Source organism: Centroberyx gerrardi, chromosome 20, assembly GCF_048128805.1.
Source record: "Centroberyx gerrardi isolate f3 chromosome 20, fCenGer3.hap1.cur.20231027, whole genome shotgun sequence".
In the NCBI taxonomy this organism is placed as follows: Eukaryota; Metazoa; Chordata; class Actinopteri; order Beryciformes; family Berycidae; genus Centroberyx; species Centroberyx gerrardi.
The window spans coordinates 17,982,439-18,001,567 of NC_136016.1; the positions used below are offsets into that span (position 1 = coordinate 17,982,439).

The 19,129-nt window shown below is 43.4% G+C and overlaps 2 protein-coding genes across 4 annotated transcripts in view; one reads left to right on the forward strand and one right to left on the reverse strand.

Moving 5' to 3' along the window:
- c20h8orf33 (chromosome 20 C8orf33 homolog) overlaps positions 1-19,129 on the reverse strand; it is a 205,115-nt gene that overhangs the window by 147,411 nt on the left and 38,575 nt on the right. The gene's annotated exons all lie outside the window — the stretch shown is intronic.
- rhbdl1 (rhomboid, veinlet-like 1 (Drosophila)) overlaps positions 1-19,129 on the forward strand; it is a 35,677-nt gene that overhangs the window by 5,211 nt on the left and 11,337 nt on the right. Inside the window, exons 2-5 of one of the 3 annotated variants that reach the window (XM_071926758.2) lie at positions 2,089-2,268; positions 11,227-11,451; positions 12,402-12,550; positions 12,690-12,802. In XM_071926758.2, coding sequence (XP_071782859.1) covers positions 2,089-2,268; positions 11,227-11,451; positions 12,402-12,550; positions 12,690-12,802 — 667 coding nt within the window. The remainder of the gene's footprint in view (positions 1-2,088; positions 2,269-11,226; positions 11,452-12,401; positions 12,551-12,689; positions 12,803-19,129) is intronic. The other 2 variants (XM_071926759.2, XM_071926760.2) reach the window with 2 other exon arrangements.

Here is a 19,129-nt window from a genome sequence, read left to right on the forward strand (position 1 = left end):
CCAACCAGGAGCTCGGCATTCAGCAGAGATTACAGTGTGTGTGTGTGTGATGTGTGGGGAACAGTGAGGGTGGGATGGACCAAATGTGCTTATGTGCCAGTATCTAATGGCGCGAGAATATGAGTAGGGACAGTCGCCAAACCGCACACTCAAGTATTGTATGGATTTTGCCCTTGATGTGTGAACACTCCTCACTTGTACGTAATAAAAATGTACGTAATATGAAGAGTGTTTGCAGTGTGTTCGCTTCTCCAACCCAGTGAATGCCTTAGAGACAACAATGGTTGTGTATTCATGTAAAACCATACAGTCATGTTTGATTAACCTTGGCTTTGAGTAACCTTCCATGCTGCTGAGAGCCTTGTGACATAGAATAGTAGTGTAAAAGTATCATGAAGTAGGAAAAACTATTCACTATACATACCAGCAGTAGGGAAGCATACATTCAACTTGAGTGAAGCATCATCGAAACAAATCCATTAGTTCTTACCTCTAGAACACTGTCCCAGGTTAATAAATAGATAATAAGTGATCAAGGCAGTGGGAGAAGTAGATTAAATGGAATTAAAGGGATGCTTGTGTTCAATTAAACAGCCGTAAACACCTCTGAGAACAGTATAGGGGAGAAGGAAACCACAGCACACATAAACATCCTGCAAAGAGAGAGACACGCATGCACGCACATACACACACACACACACACAGTCGCACACCAAACGGATTTTCTGATTGATCTTCCTCATTCCGTAGTTGAGCAGCAGAGCTTTAAGCTGTGAGCCTCCTGCTGTAGAGACCGACACTGCGTGGCGTAGTTTAATGCCGCTCTCCTCGTGCAGCCAGCGAAACGCCTTTGTGTCACCGTGTCAGAACAGCCCGGGTCCAGACTGAGGCGGCCTACAACGGATTCATCTCGTGGACTCATGACACGGGCAAAGATGATCCAGCGCGACTGACTCCAGACTGACGCAACATCTGAAAGCCCATTCTCCCCCCCCCGGGGCAACAAGAGGCTGTTGGTTTACTATCCAAAACCTAATGAGGCTGTGTTAGCATTCAGGAAACAGTAAAAGGAGAGGCGGCAAGGGCTCTTCCCATGTGGTCTCTTTGTACTGCTCCAGATTGTCCTTAGGCACACTCTCACAAACACAGTCAGATGCACTAAAGAGAGCTGGCATGAGAAATTAACGCTCCATTGGAAAGAAATTGAACTGCATTTAGGTGAAAAAAAGCAAGGGACGAAAATGAAGTAATAAGTATGCGAAACTGCCCCCCAAAAAACACACATTACATAAACCACACATAGATACGCACCCTATATTTTACGGTCCATTTTAACCGGGTACTATTTTAGACGCTACACTCAGGCTTTTTTATGACACTCCCCCGCTTAAATCAATTATGAGGAGCAGCAGTGGCATGCAGGCATCAGCAGTAATAACCCATGGGGCTGTGGGTCTCAGTGAGTGAGTGGTGATTAATGAAAACCACACTGATTGGGAGCTGCAAATGTGGCTGGGAACGGACTCACACAGTCAAATGAAGCATCCACTCAGACACGAAGACTAAAAAATCAACCTAATTTAGTGTTGAGGGTTTTTTTTTTGCTCCAACTGACTGCAGGGAAACTGCAGGTCACCGTATACTATTAGAAAGACGTGTCAGCTCATCTTCTCTCAGCTCCAGCAATAACAATGACCCCGCTGTTTCTTCGACAGACCTGCTCCTTTAATGAGGTCGAATGGTGCTGTTTCTTAAGGCAGGTCTAATTTGTTCATCTGCATCATGGTGGCAACATTGCTTAATTAATCCCGGTGTCTTTGACTGAGCTCTCCATTGTCCTCGTGTGTGTCTATTGTGTCTCCTGTTGTTGACTTCTCAGCTGTCTATGAACCTAGTTGATTACTGACGCATTCCCCCACGGGACACACTGACACCATTCCTCATCACTGCAGTGCAGCCTATTGTTCGCCGTGTACTTCAGGAAAAAAAAGAGTCTTGTAAAACAGTGTGTTTCACAAAGATGCAATGGAGAAACGACACCATGATTAGGACCGTTATTATGCCGTTCTCGTCCCACTGTTCTGAGAGCGGACTGTTGTGTTTTCCCAGCTGGACCCAGAGAACACCGGTTTCATCGCAGTGGAGAACTTCACCAGTTTGGTGGAGCACCATGAGCTGCAGCTGGACCCATCCAAACTGGACATGCTGTTCGCCCTTGTCCAGAGCAACGAGGACGGGCAGGTGTGCTACCAGGAGCTCATCGAGCTGGTGAGTGGAAACCGGTACAGACACACACACACATCCAGTGGCCTACAGCACACACACTTGCAGACAAGCACACACATAGCAGAAACATGCACAAACACATGCACTGACAGTCACGTAAGGCATTTCATGTCTTGAAGCATAGACCCGAATGTATACACACACACACACACACACCTTTGTTTGATTTCTGAAAGGTTAGGGAATTGACTCTGTCTCTTGCACACCGAGCCAGCGAGCTTCACGATGGCAAAATTGACTCGACCATTGAAGTCTTTTAGTCTGCAAAAGCGGGATCAATCTTTCCAGTTAAATCTATCAGTAAATCCACACACTTAACCTCGCAAACCATGTACTAGCAAACACCCACACCAAGCTGACAGGCACAATATCAGAACAACGAATTTTGATTATCACAGCTGCTACTGGACATATTCTGGACACATACACACATGCACAGATACACATACAATCATATTTCATCGTGGAGACATTATATATGCTACTGCATATATAATAAATGCAAGTTGTAGTAATAGTTTAGGGTGGAATAACACTGAGGGGAGTTGGGTCTACTTTGATAAAGCCATCCTATATGTTCCAATGGCAATAAGGCCGATACTGTACAAGAGTATATTCTGTATACCGAGAGAGACGTGAGAATAATCTGTATACTGCTATATACCCTATTCTGCTGTTTTTGTCCTTTGCCTGTGCTTTGAAAGTGAGGTCACGTCCTTCAATTTTTATTCATTCATTGCTTCTTCACCTATCTGTGTTTACAATTGCGTTCCCATTATAAATTCATGTAGAGCCTTATATGAGAAGGGCTGATTCTCCCCAAGACCGTAGATGAGCGCCTGCCTCCGCTCCTAGCAGCATACGGGTGTAAGCACCGTGATTAATTCAACGCGATGCAATTCCTGGCATATTTTCACTTCCTTAAGCTCATTTCTTCTCAGGCTCTGTCTCTCTCTCTCACTCTCTCTCTCTTCCTGTGTTGTGCTACCCGTGGTTTGTAATGAAGGCCACTCAATTTGAAGCCGGTCCAAATCCTGAGGTCTCTGCCACTAAAGAGAAAGCGCTGGCGAGGTGCTGTTCCCACAGTGCTGCCTCTCCTTTATATTATCCCTCCTTTTTTGGAGCTCTACCACTCTCCTCCTCCGCCATCCTTGAAGTGGTGTTTTCATTTTACTGCATCCTCATCTTCACCCCTCACTTTCTCAAGCCAAATAATATCACCCCCTCTTATTTTGAACCTCCCCCCCTTTGAACCCTCAGATCTCATTTCCTTGTCTCTGATTCCGAACTCCTTGTGAGCATATGTTAGGTGCGGGGGAAAAAAAACGTGCCTCGCCTCCGACGGCATCAGGGAGACACTTTTAACATTGCCCATCAGCCAAATGCAAATTGCCTTCGATTAGCCCAGCATTGGTAGTAGCAGGCAGTAATCTAAGGCAATTTGAGAACGCCCAACCTCACAGAGATATCGACCCCCAAGTCTGATTTTAAAGATTTGTCTGACACGTGTGAATGCACACTCACATGCCCATACACACACGCACACACACACACACAGACACACGCACAGACACAGACACACACAGAGACACACACAGCTTTCTATACATGCATGCAATTTGCATATATTAACTATATGCAGACGTTTGATCAAAGACTATTGCAGACACCCACCCCACCCCACCCCACACCTCTCTCTCGCTCTCTTGCTCTCTTGCACTCATACATACACACACACACACACACACACACACACACACTCACATTCCCCATGTGCACAGAAACACAGACAGACTCTCATTCATACACATGAGCGCTGCCGGTACAAATTTGCTGACTAATTCAGATGATATTCAGATGTTGATGTGAATCTGGTCTCCTGCCGCGGAGCATGTGATGCGTGCTCGGTTTGCGAGCGCAGGTTCTCCGTCTCTCTGGGTTGCGCAGCGGGCCGCCACGGGGAACATGTCGCATATAGGATGACATTTTCAACCAGGTCATCAGCGAGTCCCCCGGGCCTTCCTCTCCCTTCCTCTCCTTTCTTTCTCCAGCTCTCTCTCTCGCTTTTCTTGTTTTCACTTCTGTCTCTCCCAGTAATCCCCTCTCTTCACTCTCTCTTGGTCACATCATTTCCCTATTCTCTGCTCTTCATCGAACCCATCTTTCTTTCTCTCTCTCTCTCCCTCCCGTACTACCTTGCGCTTCTTCTCTCTATCCCATTTTCTTATCGACTGCCGCCCCTTCCTCCGTCAGGATCTCTCTCTTTCTCTCTCTTTCGCCGGCTGATTTAGAGGTATGACTGCATAGTCAGTATGTGACAGATGACACTGATATTTTGACTTGGAAAGTGCAGCGCTGCCATTATATTATCGCCAGTGTCCACAGTATGGCGTCTGTCTTGATTTGGGGTCTGGCTTCTGGACTAGTATGCAGTATCCAGGGTGTGTGTGTGTGTGTGTGTCAGTGTGTTTATGTGTGTGTATAGTATAGGTCCATGCCCTGTAAAACTCTTTCAGCCCCCAGGGCATTGTGAGTCCAACTTATTTGTTTCTTTAACGAGTGTGTGCAGCATTTCTCTGGTTTGTTGTCCTACACTCTCTCTCAGTGAGTTTTAGAGCCGTTGGTCCACGATGCCTCTCTCGACCTGAGTGGGCATAAATGTGTTTGAATCGCACCATTAGGCAACAGATTCTATGGGATGTGTGTGTATGTGGAACTGTTTTTGACATCTTTCATGTTATTCATGCAGGCTGATCCTAGCCAGAGAACTCCATCAGTTCAGCCTGAGGGGTGAATAAGTAACGCTCCTCTAAAGCCTCTCTTGGGGAAGCGCACACACGCATATACACAAACACACACACACACACACGCACACGAGCGCTGGTTAATGCACTCACTCACACACATACACTCACAAGGAGTATAGCTCCATATCGTACAACTAACCCACAGTAGAGAGAGTACTTTCCGCACGAAAATCTCACACATCACGCTGCTGCTGCTGCAAGACTTTACATCCAGTGACACATTTCCACACAATTACACACAGACATTGTCTCAGTGCAGGAGACTGACTTCGAGACAGTTCACACATGGCAGGAGCTCTGGGGGGAATGATACGCTGTCTGTGATAGACTGGTGTGTATCTGCGAGCAGAGGGTAAAACCGGGCCGCGTTGCCGCCTAAGGAGCCGGTGTGTTTCTACGTGTGTAATTGCACGTATCGATTTCTTTAAAGAGAGCGCTCTGATGCTATCATGTACCAACTGTGTAATTGAAGAAGTGTGTCATTGTTTTCCTCCGGGTGGTAATTTGGCTAATGTTCGTCGGAGATCCAAGATGGCTGCCATGGTTAATTATATGGGGGGGGGGGAGGATGTATTTTAGAGATTATAGTGGGGATTCTCTTTGTTCCGGTTGGAGGATTTTAAGAGTGCTGCTTTGTGCCCAATTTTTGTGCTAAATTTTGGGGATTAAGGCCCTAGTTAAAGGACTGCAGGACACCTATGGCCATGATAGTATTATGTGTCCACTGTCCGGATGTTTATGATATTTAGTGGCTGCACACAGGCATTATTTGTGTTTTAAAGATTTCAAGTGGTGTCTTTTTAGTTGTGTTAGTACCCACAGTGCATTCATCTCCAAGGATACAGATTGACCTATCAGCATCACATCACACATGCATACACTGTTGCATACTGACACACACGCAACCACAGAACGTCCAGTCAAAGCATTCCCCATTGTAAATGGTTTGCTGGCTAAAACTGGTGCACTTTGCCTAAGTGTCCTGGAGTGAAGGTTTTTCGGGTTTTAGACCACGATGATTAAACCATGAGGGAGGGTGGTGGCCATGGGCTGCTGAGGGAAAAAGGTGGACTCTCATTTTAAAAGGATTTGGGCAGAAAAGAACCTGAGAATGTGGGTCAGGGTAGAATCAGCAAACGCAGGGCTGAGATCCGCAGTGATTTGGATTCTGCTATAAGAGTGCGTGTGTATGTGTGTGTGTGTGTGTGTGTGAGAGAGAGATAGAGAGAGACTTTGGTCTTCTGATTGAATAAATGCTGTACTGATACTGTTAACGAAGTGGTGGCGAATCACTAACTAAGCTTCGTTAATTGGCACAGTTTAGTAACGATAAACACATTATCATTATGAATAAATGACAAGGCCTCTCTGAAGTCATGCCTGCAGGGTTGTTGGAGAGTGTGTGTGTGTGTGTGTGTGTCAGGGAGGAAAGAGTGAGTGAGAGATCACCTCTCAAACAGCTGAGGAGTTAATAAAGCAAAATCAGAATAATCCAAAGTAAGGTTTGTATCTGTAGTGCTGACGCCTGAATGGCCTTTGAACCAAATTTTTTCACTGTTATTACTAATTAGTATTGAGTTGTAAGGTATTGACCATGTGGTAAGGCTAATTAAGCCATCAAGGACATTGACTAGAGCTGAGAGCAGCATGTACAGTAAGGCTACACGCAGCTTCCAAGAAGAGGAGAATGGACCCTTGCTGTTGGAGACACACACACACACACACACACACACACACTGCTGTCAGTTTGGCCCGTTCAGCTGTCCCTAAAGGGGAATTCTATCTTTAGCTCTTTGTGCTCTTAGCCTCAGCATCAATTATTCCCTGGCAGACGTTGCCTCGTCAGGGGACTTCCTCAGTTACCGATGCCCAAGTCAGAGGTTTTCCCCCCCGACATGTTTCGCGATGTGATGCGATTCTCAGCGCACCCTGCTTCACAGCTCATCTCAGTGTGTCTTCTCAAGTTCGGCTGCTTATATGTGCCTTATTGTCTGCCTCCCTTCACTCTCCCGTCCCCACTTCAAAGGCTGCTAATGCTCACTTTAGAGGGAGCAGTCCCGCGTGTCAGAGGAGGCAGAGCGGACTGACAACTGTGTCTAACGGTGTCTCCGGGGAACGTTCAGGAGCGCAAATCTCAGAGAGGGAATTCGAATGGGAAAGCACACAGTGCAAGGTGGAGAGGCAGCAGGTGTTTCCAGTGAGCAAACACAGATAAAACAAATTCAGGAACACAGTCGTCGTTTAGAGAAGAAAGCCCGCAGAGGAGGAAAAAACTCTGTTGTGTTTTTTCACCTCTTATCCACTCTCCTCCACCTCCTCTTTCCACAAACACACACTTCCACCTTTTGACTGTCAATTCAACAGCACACTGTGATGAAGATATTCAAAAAGAGGAAGGGGGGATGTCTCACCTTCGCAGTCCATTGGTGGCCTCCAGAGTTTGTGAAGTGAGCTCACTCAGGCAGGCATCTCATTTTCCCTCCTTAATTTCCCCTCTCTCCCTTCTAATGTCCCTCCACTCCTCTCCTTCTGCTTTCCCTCCCAGCCTCAAGTATAGTGTAATTGCATTTTCTAGGCCTGATTTCCATACTAAATATGCATCCTTCCATCCATGGGAGAGCCAGCAGCCCAGCTCAGCTTCGTTCTGGTTATCACTGTGCCACAGGCCCTCACACCCGCATTGTTCAAACACCAGTGTCATAATTACCCATAGTTATGGTAGTTACAGCATCTTGCTCTGCTAACTTCAGCAACACCACAACAGCGCAGCACTATTTCTGTGTTTCCAGAACAATTTCTTCAAAAGACAAAGACAGTTCCTCCATTTGTGGAACAATTTGCTCATTAGTTCTTCATCATTTGCTCATTTATTTACTTTCGCTGTCACCCTGTTTGTTTTGTTCATTAGCCTTTATAGATATTGACCCACAGTTTCCCTCACTATGCCCCCTGCAGTGTCCGCATGTAATGAGTCTGCACACAGCGGCACCCAGCTAATGAATTACGGCTGGTGTGCTTTAACTGGAGGGCCCCACTGCCCATGGGGACCGTCTGACCTGCAGTTTTGTTAGCTGCCATATTGTCTGTGCAACATCTCGGATTATGAGATACCCATACATAAGGTTTGAACAGTAGCAGCTGCTGTCCTCTTTCCCTTCCCTCACCCATCTTTTTTCTGTGAAACTCATTTTCATGCGGTGTCATATCACATCATAAGACACGGTTTGATGTACAGATAATTGCTTAGTCAGCCATTTGTCCTAGTTGCAGCTATATTGTTTTAGCTGCACTGGAGACATCAGGCATCTGGCATCGCCTTATTAAGTGAATGTTGCTTCTGAGCCATGCATTCTCGCTGTCTGTAAAGAAAACACAGATATTGACTGTGAAGGATCCCCGTTGTGAGAAGCTGGTCAGACATCAATATTTTTGGTGCGAAGTCTGACGCTTGAATTCTCTGTGCTGTTATCCTGACAGCTCTTTGCCTCAGCTGTCAAAATAATGGCGTCAAGGTACTTTTCATCCTAAGCTTCTATTAAAGAAAGTATCAATTGTGTTTAATATAGTGGGTCACGCTAGCCTGCAGGCTGCTGCAGTGCCTCTGCTCACTAAGCAAACCTGGAGTCTGTGATAACATGAGACTGTCACCCATCTCCCCCTACACACACACACACACACACACACACACACACACACGCGCACACGCTTCATGGAATAGTTCCACTCAAAAATGTGCTCTTTAAAGGCAAAATCACTTCAATAACCTATTTGTTTCGATGTCTGAGCCGCAATTAATCCTGTCGTCTTTCACCTTAACATTTGTAGTCTTGTTAAAATCAAGAGCATCTTTTACAATACTTAATTTCCTAATCAATCATGAATATGCAGCTGCAGTTCTATCAGGAATTTGCTTAATTGAGTCAAATTGTCTTTAGGATACGCCTAACAGTAATACTGTTCATTATTGCAGGAAGTCATTAATTGGTGTTGGAGTGTGAAATTCTCAGTAATAAAGATTTCGGTTTACTGAGAATTTAGCTATTGATGGTGATCAATCTCTCTCCCTGCTCTCCCTTTGGTGGCAGAAAAAGTGATAATTGGTTGTTTATACTCGCCACATGGATGTGATGTTAATACTTTTAATAGGAGCTTTGCTTAGATAGGGAAAAAGAAAGTAGAGTGTGTTTTGTTTTGGGTGATTTTAATGTCAGGCTAATCAAAACTGAGACTCAAAGCAGATTTCTTGAAATCTAAGTACTTAATCATTTCTACATTAATCAGAAAACCGGTTTCAATTGCTGCTCTAATTGACTATTATAGTATTATAGGATATTTTTACCAAATGTCTGCGTAATGTTTTCAAGACTGACATTCTGTACATTGACATTTCAGATGTTTTCCTTTATATTTTGTCTCTGGATCAAACCGATGGGAATGTAGAGATCGTCAAAGTGCAAAGTGTTAAACAAGAGAAATCTGAATCGTTTTAAGATGCACATGAGATGATCCCACATGAGAAACAGTTTACAAAATCAGTGATGTAGAATTATCATATAAGTCATTTGTAGCTACATATGGTTGTCTGTTATTTATAAATGATTCCCTTTAGCCAGTGCATGCAAAAAGAAATGAATGGATACCTGAAACCTTGGTTCATCACATGTGAATGCAAGTACAAATATACAGGTAATGTATTAACAACCAGCCAGTTTACCTAAATACACCCATTTACTAAGAATAACAAAAAAATTACTTCACTAAAAGGTTCATTAACAATATCAGAACAACATGAAAACATGTTATGTTATCATAAACATGTTATCAGTCTGTTCCTGAAACAAGAAAAACGGATTCTCAACCTTTTCGCTTACCACTTAATGATAAAAGTAAAACTTATATAAACCGTCATGGTAACGCTTGTGAACTCAGTACTTTATGAATGTTGGCTCGTCCCCGTCTGGGGCAATTAGTCACACTGATGACTCGCCTTTAGATTATATGAAAAGAAGCTATCCTTCTTTACTGAGCTTTGATCCACTTACTGAGGAGGAAGTCATGGATATAATTGGTAAGATGAGAAATTCAGCAGCAGGCCATGATGAGATCTGCTCATCTCTGGTAAATAAGGTGTGTGTCCTTGAATTCTCAAGCCGCTGACAGATATATGATCTCAAACTGACTGGAAACAGGATCATTCCAAAAAAAGACGTGACGTTGCAAAAAACGAATTCTGCGAACGAACGCCCGTCTTTCCATGGGAAAAAATGAAAATAGCCAGGTTTCATCAACCACATTCCTTGGAGTCATGATTGATCAATCTTTCAGCTGGAAAATTCATCTATTCTGAAATAAAATGGAAAAAGTGTCTTGGTATCATCAGCAAAAGAAGTAAATGTCATCCCCCACCAATGATGCACACACCCATAGGCCAATAATTAGACAAATATTCTGTCCTTCTTCAATATAAATATGTGCCAAACATGTATTTTTGTTTAGAAATACTGTACATACATCAGCTATAATCCCTTCCCCTGCCCTGTAAAGTATACTTTCAGTTGAGTGCACAAGTTCATGCATATAACACTAATACTAACACTAATAACCTGCACCCTCTCAGATTCCAGACGACCCACTGTAACTTCACATCAACAATTTCAAATTAACACTTAAGACCTGTCTGATGAACCAAACTGCTTTAATTTGTCTCACCTATGCAATCTGTTAATTTTTCTCCGTTCTGTCTGTGTTTTCTCATTTTGATTGCAAGTGCAAGTGAATAAACTCTAAACTCTGGTGTTTTGATTGAATGAAATCAATGCAGTGACTAAATATTTGCCACTTTGAAAACAGAACACTTTGTTTTCTCTCTCCCTTCTTGAAACTGGGAGAGAGGGCAAGTAGTTTGAAAGCCTAGCGTGTCTACATCTCAGTCCTTGTTGCTTTCAACAGGCTGATTTCATAACGTTCTTTAGAAAGACTATTTTTAATGACGGTTTGGCGTTTTGAAAGGCCATTTTTAATGGCCTTTAATTTTTTTCTTTACACTGTTTAGACGAAGAAGGCCATTTGGACCAATTCAAAGGAGTGTTCCACATTTATCTCACGAATCTCCTGTTTTTCTGCCTCTCCTCAGATGAGCAGCAAGCGCTCCAGCAGTTTCCGACGGGCCATCGCCAATGGCCGCCGCACGCTGCAGAGGGAGATCCTGCTGGACGAGACGGGGCTGGGCGTGTACAAGCGCTTCGTGCGCTATGTGGCCTATGAGATCCTGCCCTGCGAGACAGACCGGCGCTGGTACTTCCACCAGAACCGCCTGTGTCCCCCGCCTGTCTTCATGGCCATCATCACCATCGTCCAGGTGAGACTGAGATGCGGGTGTAGGTTCAGTAGATCATTAGACAAATCTTGTGTAGTGTATAGTCTATTCCTCTAACTCAGCCTGTTGGTTCAGATATTCCTAAAAAAAAAATGTAACCTCTAATCACAAACATTTAGCTGAGCCTCATATGTGCTGGTAAATGACTTTAGCCTATTCTGTTGGCTCAGTCTTTTGCCTCTGACACACTGAAAACATTTGTGGTCTTTGATCACACGCTTTTAGCTTAGCTTGATATGAGCTGGTAACCCATTTGGGAGTCTGGGGCTTAGTGGCTGCATTTTATGCCATTCCTCCAAGCTGAAACTTCCAGTCAGCCTGCAGGCAGGGGTTTTTTCCGCCACTGATTTGAAACTTGGAAACCAGGTCAGTAAGCGCTCTGGCCACAACAGTGGCATTAATTGGCCAATTATGTTCATTTGGAGAAAAGAAAACCACTAAGCACAGCAGCCTGCGCAGACAAGAGTTGAATGGCTGGGGATTAGACAGTAAATATAACCTACTGCTGCTCAACAAAGCCTCATCATTTCCCCTGAATTCATCATAATTCTGACGAAAGCCAAGTGCTGTTAAAATACTTCCAAATGGCACTGAATGGCCTGTAATGACAATGGGGATATGATAATGAATGTTCACGTTCGTTTTAATTCATACAGACAATGATTCATTTATCTATGAAAAGAAGCTAATGGAATTGGACCAGATGTGTCTTTTTCTGCATGCAATAATTGTCTCCAGCAGTCCAATAGTCAACAACTGAGGCATACAAAGAAAGAAAACATCATGTGTCTGTCTTTCATAAACCACAACAATTTTTTGTTTTGGCGGGGCAATCTCTTCACTTTTTGTAACGGCAATCTGCAGTGAGAGCGTGTGATGGTGATGTCAGCAAGAACCGACTCCCGTTTTGTGTCGTTTCTCTCTCGCCGCAGATCATCGTGTTCATGTGCTATGGCATCATGCTGAACAAGTGGGTTCTGCAGACCTACCAGCCTGACTTCATGAAGAGTCCCCTCGTCTACCACCCTGGCCACCGGGCGCAAGTGTGGCGCTTCTTCAGCTACATGTTCATGCACGTTGGGTAAGTGTACGAAACCCCCTCTCACCGAGCCCGACGGAAGGAATGGATGGCAGTAGATCGTTACCGCAGATGAAGGCTGATAAACAGGAAAGTCTCCTTCCTCACCGTCACTTGTTGTCTCTCTGTCCTCTCTCTTCAGTTTGGAGCAGCTGGGGTTCAACGCTTTACTCCAGCTGATGATTGGCGTTCCTCTGGAGATGGTCCACGGCATCTTACGAATAAGTCTGCTTTACATGGCAGGAGTGGTGGCCGGTGAGTGTCAGTGGGCTGTGCATGGAAAAGATAAATGTATAGGGTAAATGTGAAGTATTTAGTGATGTAGCGGGTAATTTAGGGATAGTAATCATATGTTTATATATGGATTTATTGTTAAAAGGTGAAAATGAGACAGCCAGCTGGGCACTACACGTTGTGTATCCCTATTTTGAATAGATAAAACAATGACATCAACAAAAAAATGCCTACTTTATTCTCTATCCTGTGTGTGTGTGTGTGTGTGTGTCTTTGTGTGTCTGCAGGATATCAGTGCTGACATGGTTTGATGTAATGGCTTTTGTATCATTACTGTTTGCGCAGTATATTACTCATAAGAATGCTTTGTTTGATTTTGTTTCGTTGGTGCCTTCATTATTCATCAAGGGTAATAAATCGAAGGCGTCGTATTGCATTTCACATTTGTAGTAACAAACCCAGCGGGGACTTTAAGCAGGATTTGGTAGCGTTTTGTGCACAAGCTGACATGCATGAGAGGCCTGTTTTGATAGTTTTGATATACATGACCTGGCCCTTTAAATAAAACAGGTCACTAAGCCGAATGCAGCAGAATCGCTCAAGGTGCCCAGAGGTCGGGCTGCAGCACTCAAGTCATTGTTGACAAGAAACCTCATTAACTTCCATCCTCTTCCAAGGCAGTTTGGAGATTGGGAATTTAAGATCCGCACTGATTGTGGCATGTGGTTTTTCACTGCCGTTTTGCTGTCAATCCATAATTGCAGAAATCTTATCAACACTGACGCATAAACCTCTTTTTCCCCTTTGATCCTCACTGTGAACAGCTTTTTGTCTTGGATCTCGTAAATCTCTTGCTAACTATTATTTGATTACTGTCAAGAGCAGCAGCCTAATTCATATTGAGTGATATCCATTCATTTTCAGTAACCTGATTTTTAGCCTTTCCTTTCTGTGAGACTGAAAATCCAAAATCTTTATTTCTCCATTTCCTGTCTTCTCTCTGCACACAGTAAAATGGAGTTAACACTCCTCAAAACTCCTGGTGCTCGCTGAAAATCAGTCCCCCACCCCCTACACACACACACCCCCACACACACACACAGTCACACACACACTCTTAACGCTCATGAATTATTGTAGCTTTGATTTATTTTTGCAATGATGACAGAGAGAGAGAGAGAGAGCAAGCAAGGGAGTTGGAGGAGAAAAAGTGGGAGAGTAATGCAGGGTTTCTCTCTGGGGAATTAGCCTAAGTGCAGTTTGAGATGCTGTTTGGAGATTTAAGCTGCAGTCTGAACCAAGAGGGAGAAGAAAGCAGCGAGGGGAACGTATGGGCTGACATTTGCACCGCCACAGCTTGAATTTGAACTGCATTCATCATTGCAATCAAAAGTTGAATTTGCATCGCACAAGTTGAATCTAAAGTTGAATGCACTTGTTTGAAATTGAACTAGATTCTTAATTGCATTCATCTTGCGTTGAACTTTTTCGTTTGAAGTAAATAACGCTAAATAGACTTTCAGATTCAGTTCTTCTACTTAGGCCTCAATTTTCTGACATCTGCAGACTGTGGAAAAGCAAAAGAGGGAACAATTCAGCTGAACTCCTTTTCACCTGAACAGTGAGGAAGAGTCGATCCACGGTCACAACGCGATGAACGACTTCAGGAGCGTAATAACTTGACCTTCTGATGCTGGTTGATGGAGTTCAAATTGAAGCTGTGCTGGCACAAATGTCAGCCAATAGGAAATCAGTCCATTAGGGAGAGAGGAGAGCAGGTTGTGAAGTGCGCTGGGACTCTGCGTGTGTGTATGTGTGTGTGTGTTTGGAGGTTGGAGGTTGGAGGGAGGAGGGGGGTGGTTCCAGGGTTAATGACGAGGCGAACTTCCTTGGGAGTAGAAGGAACGCACCACTGCCACCAGGTGAGAGGTCACTTGAGGTCGACCACCCGGGCTTTGGGCGCAGTGGGAGGTTTAAAAAGACACTAGTTGTTTTCAGCCGCCGTGGCGCGGCACGCTGGTAGCGAGCTGAGGTGTTGCGCGTGTTGACATTTTGTTCAGATGTTATGAAAGTCAATATGAAACAATCGTGAAATGATTACATTTTGTATTCCTTTATTTTGAGTTCGCTTGGATGGCAGTTGTTGCATTTGTCATTTCGAAGGTGAGTTTTAAAATTGGACTTTAGGAGATTACATCGCTGTATGTCCTCACTTATGTCTCCCATGGCTGTATTACTTTTTCCTGTTCTCCCTCTCCATCTCTTTACATTGTTTATATGTGTGTTGTGGCTGGATAAAGTGCCTGGTCTGATAAGAGGATAAAAGTTGCTTTGGAACGACAACCATAGCCTATGAGCTTTATAATTTAACCCCTTACAAGTTAATGAGCTCAAAACAAACACAAGTACATTATCATACAAGGCTTTGTTTTACATTTTCAAGCAATCATTGATTTGGTGTACTGGTAGTGGTATTTTGTTGTGGTATTTTGTTGTTTAGTTGAACTATACCTTGGCACCAAAATGTTGACAACCACTGCTCTTAGAAGACACACTCACACTCACACACACCTTCACCTTTGGCTTGAGTTTGTACACAAACAAAGAGACATCAATCAAATGAAGAGACTGAGCTGGTGAGGCTCCTGCAGTCGTTTATCTTCAAGCTCATTTGATGCCAAAGTTGATATAACAAAGTTTTGAGTTGCTTTCATGTGTTGTGAATTTTGAGTGTAGTCGTTTTAACTGCTGCTATTTAAATATAGTTGGTGGCTGAATAATAAGTTAAGTTCTTACATGCATTTTACAGACTCATTTTATGGAGTCAATATTAAGTTTACATAGAAGACTAAACTGGAGAAAAATGAAAAACATGATAGCTAGATAGATAGGATTACTGTATTGTATTTCCCTCTGGGATAAAGTATCCATCTATCTGTTTATCTGCCTCCCTCCCTCATCCATCCCTCTACCCATTGATCTGCCCAGCCGTGTGTGTGTGTGTGTGTGTGTGTGTGCACAGAATTTCGTTCCATGTTCCTACATGGTGTTTTCCTGTGCATTCTGCTTTCATTTTCCCTCAGTCGTGTCCTCTCTTTAAACTTATGATTGCTTGTGGATGATAGAAATTTCCCAGTGCTTTCGATTACTGAGTGAAACTCTTGATTTTTCCTCCTTTTCCGTCTTGTTGCCCATGGCTATCTCATGTTTATATTCATGCAGTCTCATTCTAGCTCATGAGTTCAATCATGTCGGCTGTTGCTATCAGCTCTTGCAAGCATGTTGCTTGTTATTTTTGTTGGGCAGTGGAGCTCTCAGGTTATAGTTGAGCTCAGTGGTTGCATTCATACAGCAACCTGCTGCAGGTATTGTGCTTTTATGTGTGAGCGCTAACACATTGCAAGAATTTTGGCACGTACAGGCTGCCTTTCGAAGCTAAAAGACGGATTTCGTTTGAAGTTCTTATTATGTATCCGTGCTATGCAGTGTAGGTAGATAAGTGTTCTTGCAAATATATATCACACATGCATGAAGAAGCAGCTTTACTTTGGTCTACCGTTGTGTGTTTATCTTGAAAATTATTCATATGCAAATATATAAAAAGATTAAATTAGCTCCACAAACAACAGGTATCTTGTAAAATAAGTTCTTTATTAAAATAACTGGGCAGCTCAAATATGACAAATGCCTTGGTGTGATGGACACATTTTGACCCCCTGGATACGGCCTGACTTCATGGCACTGATCCTCTACTGTCGCACACTTTCAGAAAATAAGATACAGAGTTGTACTTTTTGTCCTTGGGGCTCTACTGACAAAAGTACAACTTATTATAATGCATGGTTTCTTGTCCTTGGTCATACTGCATCCACTCAGTAATCCTTCATGGGTCTACTGGATGAACACTGGATGAGGAGCTTCATCTGAAAGACAAGTTCAGAAATATATTAGTCAAAGCTTGAGACGAGGTCGAAGAGATCAGTGTAAAATGAAGAGCCACACTGCAGAGAAGCAGCTGGACTTCTTTATCTTCTTCTTCTCTGCCTTCTCTTTCCTGTGGTTCTCCCTCCCTCGGGCCAACACCTCCTTCAGTCTCTTCATGTACTCCAGGACACCAACAGGTGCCAGAAAAACTATATTTTTCCTCGTAGCCCAAGGGCGTCCTCCTCCTCTCCCACCTTACATTTCAGACAATCCAAATCAGCCCGCAGCCTCTCATAGCGACAATCTGAGGTTGAGTCCGCTGACCCACTGTGTTCCACTCAACTCTGCCGTCAGTGTGATGAGGATGTTGTGCCCACACTTTTTTCCTGCTTTTCGGTGCCTGCCAGTGTTTTCTGCTAGCGCGCAAGAGAAAAATCGAACAACTGAGAGGAAAACATCCATTCAGTTTTTGTGAAATAACACCAAATTCCAGTACAGAAAAGTGTGTTATGGGATGTTGACAGCGGCAGTAGCTTATAGAAAGCAGGATTCAGGAAGGTTTGTTTTGTTGCAGGACAGCAAGCTCATGGCGTCACATTTGGGAAAAGTTGTAAACAAAGAATGTGCGTTCAGGAGCGTTGTTTAGATCAAAGCATCTCTGAGGTCTTACCATAGCATGACATTAATTCAGAAATATTTGAATTCACTTTGTTTTGGCTTGGATTAGGTAGGCAACCATGAGGATGTTCATACTCTGGACTACTACTGGAAATTGTATTTTGTAGGCGACAGTCTTTGATGTGTACCGGTGACCTTTGGAACATAATTAGATATTGTGTCAAGGAGCTCGTTAACACATTATATATGTATAACATTTGTGCTTGGTAGTCAGAGGGAAGAGACATGTGGCCTTTTGGGAAATTCTAATGGAAATGTAATAAATGACTATTTTGGTAAAACCTCATCGTTTCAAGCTAGTTGATGTTGTCAGTATTTACAAATGTTATATGCCAAGTTACAATGACTGATTTATGTAGATATCAGGCAGAACCATAGCTGTGAAGCCTTGGCCATGATAGCTGCTGTGTTGTATTGTATCCTCATTTAGCTGGAAGATTGTCTCTGCTTTCTCTCAAGCTAATTAAATGCTATTCAGCTAATAAATGAGTACTTCAGGCCCATTCCTGCAGGTGTTATAATACCGTTTTATACGTTCCACTTTCTGTTGTATAACTGATTGAGGATTTTAAAAGCCCACTGCACAAATTGGTAAGGGTAAATATGATTATATCTGAAGCCGATGAATAGCAGGCAGTGGACCTTGGCGCATGGCCAAGAGAGACTTTGTCCATCATCCATTTTGCTGATGTTTGGTCGTGGCACAAAAGCTGCAAGTTATTTTATTCTACAGAAATCCCCAAAGCCCAGAAATGCAGCTTTAATGTGTGATAAAATCCATAAGCCCCAAATCAATAAATTCACTTGAGCAATCTCAAGAGTTATGGCTTTACTTTGATGCAACATTTCGGGAATGGTTAGTGTCCATCACGGAGTCCTGCCTTTATTAGTTTGATTCAGCATTCTTCTGGCTATCCATTTGTCCGTGTGATAAAGAAACCCTGTGAGAATTATTCCTATTCACAATGCAGTACAATTAATTAGAATTTCCTCTGCCGGGCTATGGGATTGAAAATTTAATATGTATGCTTTAAAAATACATTATAAACTGTCCAGTACATCTCTGTAAGAAGGTCAAAAACACTGTTGATTTTTTCTGTCTGTTTTTCATTTTGTTTCTTTTTTTCTTCGGTAATACAAAGTCCATACAAATATTTGGAAACATGTACACATTATGGATGAAACTGTATGATACATAGGGTTACACCTGAGATCAACCTGCCTATCTCACCATTAAAATATGTTAAAATCACATCTTACTAGCTGGATGACTGAAATGAATCTACACAGACATACGATTCACACGGGGTTCAATAAAGCTAGCGATGGCGATCAGACCTGGCATGGGGTTCCAAGGGTTTTTCTTGGAGCCAAGTCAGATTCAGGTGAACTGAATCTGCCAACCTCACACCCCATCAGCAGCAAAGCAACCAAGCTTAGTGAAGGAGAGTGAATGAGATGAAAAGACAACAGAAGACAGACCATGAGAGAGGAAGAAACGGAGAAAAAGGGGCCCAGATAAATCATTGTCTGTGCCAGAGGGTCGACTCGGGCTGTGACTCTCCCACTCCGGCCCTGACTCACTCCGAGTGCTGGTGTAAAGATATTTAACAACACAGTGATTTGATTGGCCCGAGGTGAATTTGCGAAGGGGGTTTGGAAAGTAGGAGGAAGTGTTTTTCGTGACTCAGAGCTGTGGAGTCGTCTTTGTGCTGCCGTCGCCGGCTGAATACCAATTATTTTCCG